The sequence below is a fragment of the Abramis brama genome, assembly GCF_963993115.1.
Source record: "Abramis brama genome assembly, chromosome: 19".
NCBI classification, from domain to species: Eukaryota; Metazoa; Chordata; class Actinopteri; order Cypriniformes; family Leuciscidae; genus Abramis; species Abramis brama.
This window is the reverse complement of record NC_139981.1, coordinates 6,774,707-6,783,747: the sequence shown is the minus strand read 5'-3', so window position 1 is coordinate 6,783,747 and position 9,041 is coordinate 6,774,707. Positions and strand designations below refer to the sequence as shown.

At 36.0% G+C, this 9,041-nt stretch overlaps 1 protein-coding gene across 2 annotated transcripts; it reads right to left on the bottom strand.

Annotated features, from left to right (window-relative positions):
• Positions 1-802: 802 nt before the first annotated feature.
• LOC311069201 (eukaryotic translation initiation factor 5-like) lies at positions 803-7,704 on the bottom strand. 2 transcript variants are annotated; one of them, XM_084092188.1, is made up of 12 exons: positions 7,612-7,704; positions 7,203-7,399; positions 5,507-5,786; positions 5,256-5,337; positions 4,977-5,149; positions 3,948-4,059; positions 3,668-3,795; positions 3,426-3,587; positions 2,576-2,737; positions 1,886-2,050; positions 1,642-1,782; positions 803-1,226 (listed from the first exon to the last, which is right to left on the bottom strand). In XM_084092188.1, exons 3-12 carry the CDS (start codon positions 5,576-5,578, stop codon positions 1,131-1,133), a joined length of 1,293 nt encoding a protein of 430 aa, XP_083948314.1. In that variant the 5' UTR covers positions 5,579-5,786; positions 7,203-7,399; positions 7,612-7,704; the 3' UTR covers positions 803-1,130. The 2 variants fall into 2 exon arrangements, with proteins under 2 accessions (XP_083948314.1, XP_083948315.1); XM_084092189.1 differs by lacking the exons at positions 7,203-7,399; positions 7,612-7,704 and adding an exon at positions 6,952-7,085.
• Positions 7,705-9,041: the final 1,337 nt, after the last annotated feature.

Below are 9,041 nucleotides of genomic sequence, written 5' to 3'. Positions count from 1 at the left end.
AAAGGAGAGAAAGCTTGATGAGAAATATACTTAGTTTTAATAAATAGAACAATCATTTCATGTTAATGTAAAAAAAGAAAAAAAAAAGTTTTGGTTGTTGTGTTATTATTATTTTTTTTATAGTGCAAGTAATGCTTATCTATTTATCCTAAAAATGTCAACATGTAACTGGAACATGAATTTACATTGAAAAACAAGCAAATAAACAAAAACAAAATAGCATTTCAAAACACCACTGCATTGTGTCAATATGCCTTTTATGAATCATATTTGCCTATTGCAAATGAGATGTAACATTTTCCTGGCTGCATTTGACATTAATTAAATGCCAAATGTAAACATCAAAGAAAGAGGGGATCCTACAATGGTGGACCTTGGAGGAAAAGGGGAGTGCCAAGACCCCTAAAAAATGGTGGACCTTGAGTAAAAAAGAAAGGGTGAGAACCACCCATTTACAGCCTAATGTCAGTTTAGAGGTGAATCATCAGTTATGCCCTGCTGTATTCTGCCATCTAGTGGCCATTTTAGACTTGACATTCAACCATATATTTCCCACAATAGACAATGGCAGCAGTTACTACTACACAACATCTCAATAGATGTCCTAAGGACAGCTGTAGACTGAGTCTTGGGAACAGCCCATGTTCTCTTTAGCCAATCAGAAATACTCTTTGACTAGGAGTTATGCATATTCTGGATATTCTTTTTTTTTGGAGGGTAGGGTTTTGGTGAGAAGGCATGTGGTTGAAGGTAGTGATGAATCAAGTGATGCTATTTAGTTAAGAAATCAAAATAGTCCATATAAAGTACAGCAAAAACCTTTATTTTATGATTTCAAGAAAAAAAAAGAAAGAATCAGATGTACAGTATAAGCAAACCCATGAATCAAAGTCAAGCTCACAATACAACAAAATTGATTAATAGACAATAAAGCTCAAAAGTTCTTATTACTTTAGCAGCAAGTCAATGAAAGAGCTATATTAAAACCATTCTTGCAAATCAAATATAACCAAGGAGAAAGTGAAACAAAACAAGACTGGGGCTAAACAGGAGGCAACTGTGATCCATTTGATCATTACAACAGGAAGCAGCAAGGTTACAGGATGGCAGCTGCTGTTTCACTTATTTCTTTAAATGGCATCTATATCAAGGTCATCATCCTCTTCTGCTTTCTTTGGCTGAACGGTCTCCACCTTCAGCTCTCGTGCAGAGTGAGAGTACTCAACCTGAAGACCAAAGAGAGTTCAAAGGAGAAAGACGAAGAATCAGAATTTTACACAAGCCTTTCTCAACCTTTCTCTAATTCTTGCCCAGAGAAGACTAATGTAATTAATTACAGTCCCAAGGCTCCTGCTGACAGATAAAATATAACGTCGTTTCTCTAATTTACTACAAATTAAGTTTGTGTTTGCGATTAAATGCCATGTGTACGTGATTATTTATTTATTTATTTATTTATTTATATATATATATATATATATATATATATATATATATATATATATATATATATATATATATATATATATATATATATATATATATATATATATATATATATAGCTGGATAAAGGGACTTTTGTCCAATCTGCTCATAAATAAATTGAGCTAATCCAAGTAAAAATATATATTGGGGATTACCTCAACATTTTCATCATCATCTTCCTCCTCTGCTTCACTCCCCTCACTCTCCTCCTCTGCCTCCTTCAGCCATTTGACAAAGGGAGCCGCCTTGGCATGGATCTCCTTGGCCAGCTCCTTGGAAACGTACTTCTTTGATACCTTAAAACAAAGGCATATTAATCACGATTCATAGTTCAAAGAACTTCATCGTATAAAATGCTCTATCAGTCTTAAGTTGTATGTAAAATTGGGAAATGCACACCTTCTCTGCCCATGCGAGAATGACATCCTCCTCCAGTAGGTCGGCATCATAGAGATCTTTGAGAATGACGGCCACTCGTGGCAGCAGCTGACTTTGATAAAGCTTCACCAGACACTCAAAACCTCCCAGCAGATACTTCTGAGCTTTCTTATCGTTGAAGCAGAACTGCAAGAAAGGAGAATCTATCACTTTTAGCACTGTGATTGTGGTAAAACTATGTACATTTATCAAACATAAGCACTTCGTTCGTAGTATTTCGCAGACATGTATGTTGAGCTAGATAAACTGTTTTGCACCAGTAGATAGTTTTAAACAGCTTCATCTTTATTTATCTCAGAAGCAAGTGAAAACTGGTAGATATCAAAGCTGCTGATTCAAAAGTGTCATTAAATTGCTAGTCAAGACTTATTTTTAGCATGGCTTTACACCATCATCTCGGCTTGTAGGCAGGTCTCAGTGTCCTGCTATAAATATTCGTCTATCACTAGGCCAAGATGGAAACTTTTATCAGTATTTTAAGGACTAATTTTGGGGCAAAATCAGTCAAATTCTGGGTGAAAAATTTATTAAAATGGAGGCAAAAATTTAATAAGTTACAGGGGTGTTCCAATCAGTTTTGTACATGCAGATCCTATGCGTCCAATCTGTCAAAATTTAAAATTAAAACTGGTGTTGGTTCTGAAAAAGTACCCGCAGGAAGTGACGTTTGTATTTCTTGATTTGGTCTCTAATGTTCTCGTCAAAGAGCAGTTCACTCAAGATGAGTGGTCCCATGGCTCTCACATCCAGCCTTTCTGCTTCAGCCAGAATCTCCTTATCGGCAGAGCCAATTGCTCCACTCTCTTTCTTTTGCTGAGTAGAAAAAGAGAGAGATGTTTGAGTCCTAGTAGCATTAATAGATCTTTGGTTATTTAAACCTTCATGTTGATTTAAATCTAATTTACAGACCTATGGTAAACTACCATTGAAAAGTTTGGAGTCAGTAAAATGTTTTGTACAAGAAATTACAAAATTACAAACACTTAATCAACAAGGACTCAATACACTGATCTAAAGTGACAGTAAAGAGATTTATAATGCTACAAAAGATTTATATTTCAAATAAAGGCTGTTCGTGTGTACTTTCTATTCATCAAAGAATGCTGAATGCACAATTTCCATAAAAATATTAAACAGCACAACTGTTTTCAGCATTAATTAGAAATGTCTCTTGAGCAGCAAATCAGCATATTAGAATAATTTCTGAAGGATCATGTAACACTGAAGACTGGAGAAATGATGCTGAAAATTCAGCTTTACCATCACAGAAATATTACATTTTAAAATATATTCAAATAGAAAATATCAATTTTAAATTTTAAGAATATTTAACAATATTCCCATTTTTTCTGTATTTTAAATCAAGTACGCGCAGCCTTAATAAGCATCTTTTTAAAAACATACCGACACCAAACCTTTGAACAGTAGTGTAACTTCACCAGATGCAAGGGCATCATAAGAAAATGTTTTTACACTGGAAACCAAGAGTGGCATTATTTACTTTGACAAAGTTGTAGAACATGTTGACCCTCTCCTCCAGGGGTTTTTCCAGGTCCTCGCTGAGGGTCAGGTTCTTAGCATGGTCACTGATCTCCTCCATACGCCGACGCTGGGCCTCCTCTGTGGTTTCCTCTGCCCAGTCATCGTCATCTTCCTCACCATCCTACACAATCCCCACAAACATACACTTCAATGTACTGGTTACAAATTACAGTAAAAAAAATGTTCATGGGCATCTCTTACCACAGCATCTGGTGCATCTATGTCGTTATGGTTCCCAGCCTCACCACTCCCCGAGCCATTCTCCTTATCCTTCTTTCGGTTTTTCTTCTCTTTCTCCTTCTTCTCTTTCACACAACTGCTATCACTCTCTGCATTTTGAAACAGATTAGCTCTTAAAAATTGTGTTTATAAAGCTTAAATGAAAAGCTAAAATTAGAAATTTAAACAGCAAAGCATACATTTCTGATACTAAATGTAGTAAATAACAGAAGTAGATGCATTTTAACAGTCCACAACTCACCAGGTGGGTTTTTGAGGATGAACGTGCACAGTTTGTGCCGAGTGTCCAGCATTCCCTGATTACCGCAAGCCTTGCAAGAGCTTCCGATGGTCTGCTTCTTTGGGTTAACATGCTGCAAATCAAACATTAGATACTATGAGGACCATTTCTGAAAATAAAAGGATTTCTGAATTGACAAAGGTTTCGATTTTCGAGTTTCAAAAACCATGTGAGGATTGGATTGCAGTGTTACACAATTATTCAAATAACAGCTGAAAATGTGGAAGTATGGAAGAAACTTGCTATTACAAGGTATTGCAATGGTTTATTTGAAATGACGTTAAAGTGTTCACTGACATTAGATAAATCAGTAGTTTCTCTTAGGCTTCTAAAAAAAAATACATATACATAGTTTTAACACCGATAATTGTGTAAATTAAAATGTGATTAGAGCCAAGTTAGCTAAAACAGTCATCAATATAAGAACAATTTATACCACTCCCATATACAGCCGACATTTGCAGACTTTGAGCTTATTGAATTAACGTTGCAATAAAATATAAATATCAGATGAAAAACTTAAAACAAACAACAAAAATCTAAGAAATATTAGGTTAAAGTAAAAATAAAACGTTAAAGTACTAAAATTACTAAAACTGAAATAAGAAAAATAAATTGGAGCTTTAAATTATGAATAACTACAATAAAAGTACACACACACACACATATATATACATATATATATATATATATATATATATATATATATATATAAAAAACACAGCAAATAACTAATGCTTTCACAACCGTGGATATCTTTTCAACACTTGTGTAGGCGTTATGAAAGTCAAAGGGCAAAGTTAAGTGTACAGAACACCAAAAACCAACTGCCCTTGCCCAAAAAGGCAAAAACAAGTTTAAGTACACCTCAAAATGTTCTCCAAACACTATTTGACCAACAGCAAAATGAAAAAGTAAACAGAATCTTTAATTTTTAACCATGAGTGGACAAACCTTTTCAGCAAGCAAAAACCCTGATCGTCAACTTACCAGGTCAGTCTCAGGATTGTCACACTCGGAGCACAGCACAAACTTGCGGATAAATCCATCCAGCATGTCCTGCAGTTTGTTGGCTTCATGGGATCCATTTACGATGTAGCGGTCATTCTTAGCATCAAACTGAGTCTGCGCCCCCAACTCACAGCCAAAAAACTTAGTTGGATCTGATGAAATAACAGAGAAAAAAATAAATCATAATAATTGTTTCACAATAAAACACTACTGAAAGAATAATTTCCAGGTTATAACTAATTGTAAAAACAAACTTACAGGTTGGAGGTCTGTTCAGTGCCTTTGCAACATCAACCATGTTGACAATGACCGTCTTGATTCCATTCCCTTTGCCTTCCACCTATTAAATTAAATTGAAAGTGGGAAAAACATTTTTTTAATCTTTTCCAACTGAATATCAGATTGCCACTGTATACACCAATAAGAAATTATTATTACTCTACGCAAAAATAATTAGTGAAACTATTGTATTTATATAGCATTCAGACCAAAACAAGTCTCTTGTGTACCTTGGCAATCAAACGGGGCATCTTGTAGCGGTAGAACTGGTCCGACACATTGCGGTTGACGTTGACAGACATTTTGAGTGATCTGAGACACTATCAGCAAGATAAGATGATCTTGAATGGGATTTTTTGGGTATCTTCTGTCTGGAGAAGAGGGGATGACATAAACAACTGCAAGTGTGCTCGGTCTCTGACATGAAAAAGATCTTGCCACAGTGGCTGCAAACTCCTTGCTCGTGGACTAGGTTTCCTCCGCTCGCTTTCCAACAGCTGCGCAACAGCTCTGAAAAGCAAAGTGAAATGCACTATTATACAACAGTTAGGCTATTTCCACTCCTTTCATTAATTAGATAAGTTTCTTGGCATTCCACTTGATGCATTGGATTGTTCTGAAAGCCATTTTGTATGCAGAAGAGATATACAAACTAGCTGGCCAATTTTTGTAAAGAAAAAATAAAAATCGCAGCTGTGCAGATATTTAGTACAACAACAGCACCATTTCTCTTCTGTGCAACATTTGAATAATATAACCAATTCAGGACTTGAATCAAGACTGTGATCATATTCATTTTTGACCATTTAGTGACTAATTTTTAGGAATTTAGGAAATAGTTTCAAAAATATATAATTTATTGTGTAGCAATCTATTTGAACTTTTCACAAACAATATTTATTTTAAAAAACACATTCACTAATGATCTTACGCCTAATAATATGAAGAAGAAAAAAAGGTTGTTAATGTTTATTGTCTTGTCACATTCAATAATTAATTTAATGCGTCAAAGAGCGTAAAAGTAAGTCATAAAACATCTGATTATTGGAAAAAGACTTGTCAAAGTCTAAGGTGGTTAGGCCACACATAATTAGCTTTACAATAAATATAATAAATTACTTTTAATGTTCTCTCTGCCATCCATTATTACAGGAAAACAAACTAAATTAAATATTCTTTTAATAATTTAATAGAGTCCTTGATCAAGACCCCATCTACCCACGTCATCGACTGCGTCAGCAGGTATAAGAATGACTCAAGCCAAATGAACACGTGGTGAGGAAAATTTTACAGCTGTAAGTTACGTGACAGAACAGGGTTTCCAAAACCAAAAAAAGTAAAATTACGATCACATAGTATTGTGCGCGTGTCCATCGGTTAGTCTCATTTAAAGTACATTAACGTTAAGAGAATAATAAATATTCAGAGCACATGTCAGTGTATAAGGATCTTTTAAACATGCGTTTATAAATGATATGTAACGTTAAGCTAACGTTACCGAGTCACACGTATTGCACCCAAGGTCGATGTAAGTTACACATGGTTACCCACTCGGGCTAAACCCATTAACGTTACGCTATTTTTACATCGAAATAAACACGTCGAATATCGACGACTGCCATTAGATAACCCTAAATGATTTAAACACAGCAAAAACGCGTTTGCTTTGACAAACCTCAGAAAGAGTCGTAAAGTTGTGTGATCGTCGCGGTGGTGCAGAGTGCGTCACGGTTAGCGCGCAGCGGAGTGCGCAAAAGCACCATGACGCCATTTTGTTCCCCTCCGTCAAGCTAGTTCACACCCATTAGCTAGTTATAAAACCCACCAAAACACTCGTTTCCAAGTCATATGTACCCAAAACGCATTTACAAATGTGTAATAGGCATTTGCAAAGCAGTTTAAGCAAATAACCGGCCGTATACTCACCGTTTCCGTAAAATAAAGACATAAACACAACGCTAGTCGTCCACCGACGGAGTGAAGGGTTGACAGTGGAAAGCCTGGATATGTTGGGTCGTGATCCAAAGAATGTAACACGACACAACGGTACAGAGAGATAAAACCTGGGAAGTGCTGAGCGATGCAGCCGATCAGTCGAGGGGTATCGGATTTCCGGAGAGAAGCTGGATTAGAAAAAAAGCTAGATTTGTCAAATGTAACTTGGCAACACACTTGCTGTGTGATACTTATAAAGCTACCCGCTTCGACATAACAAAAAAACAAATGTTTTTTCAAACGACTTATTTAGCATTTATTAGAAACACTGCAGATATATGTCTGAGACGTGTTAAATTACCAGCATGTAGTTATAAAATTGGTTCTTATCACGACTTACCTTTCCAGAACCTTCTTTGCTCCACGCAAAGGCAGAATGAGTTGTGAGTGCTGATGATGGGCGTGTACCTCGCGTGCAATCCACATAGCCCCGTCTACCGTGGCCATTCATTGGCTAAAATCCCTTCCTGTATTAAATTTCCTAACGCTGACTTGCTCCTTTTGACGTCAATCATCACTGAATCACATATAATCAGTATTTATTTCGGTTTACGTTATTCTCATGCAACTCATACCCCGCGATGGAGAATTATGTAGGTTATGTAAGTTGAGGCTTTTTGCATAAAAGAAAATGCAACGTCCTTTTTAAAGAGAATTTTGAATAAAGAAATAGTAAGGGCAGTTCAGGCTATAGCAGTTAGGCTACTGTACCCAAATAGTCATTGCAAAACTTAAATGGCCATGATATGGAATTAGGCTTTAGGCTTTATGTGGCTACCACATCCAAATCAGATTCATAAAAGATGCAAATGTCTATCATATGCCATCAGAAAACTTAAATTATGATTCTCAACCTTTTTGACTACAATACTGTTTGTTTGTTTTTTAGCATTTTAATTAAGATTACGGAATTTAAATCAATTTAAATCATCTTAAGACTTATTGGGGCCCCCAGAAGTTTGCTGAGGTGCCCCTAGTGGGCCCCTACCCCCTGGTTGCATGCAAACCATTAACTAAAAAGGAAGATGTAAGACTATTGACTTTAATGATAGGCTACTTGTGGCATGTCAGGTTTACATTATGTTCTGTGGACTGTTTATTTGCTTTTTGGTTTCCATTTGGTTCCTGTGCTTCCTTTCTGTTTTCTAGGTTACCGATTATCGCTCCCTTGATGACCACACCAGTGAGTTCTTGGGTCTTGCCTATGTTGCACACTACCCTCATTTCATATTTTGGACTGGTTTTGGACTGGTCCTAAAAAAACAAAAAAACAACTTGTTCCCCTGCCCGTTTATGTTCCTCAATGGAAATTTACGGATTTTGTAGAACTGGTACTCGTTAAGAGTGGATCCTAGTTTACCATGGGTGAGATGGAGGAGGAACTGGCCAGCTACTCAATTGTCACACTCACTTTGGACCCAGAGCACAGGGGGCCACAATTGGCCATATCTGATTATTTGAAAAAGACTTGTCAGTGTCTATGGTGGCTAGTCTACAATATAATTAACTTTAAATATGATCAATTACTTTTAATGTTCTCTCTGCAATTCGTTATTAAAGGAAAACAAACTAAATTTAATAATTTAATTGAGTCCTTGATCAAGACCCCAGCTATACACGTCATCGACTGCATCAGCAGGTTTAATGACTCAAGCCAAAAAAAACTTAAAGATGTTGAGCAGTAGCCTATAGAGAATGGATGGATGAGAAATAATAAAAGTAATTGATCACAATAGAGAATAATTTATATCCAGCTTCTGACTTGAAACT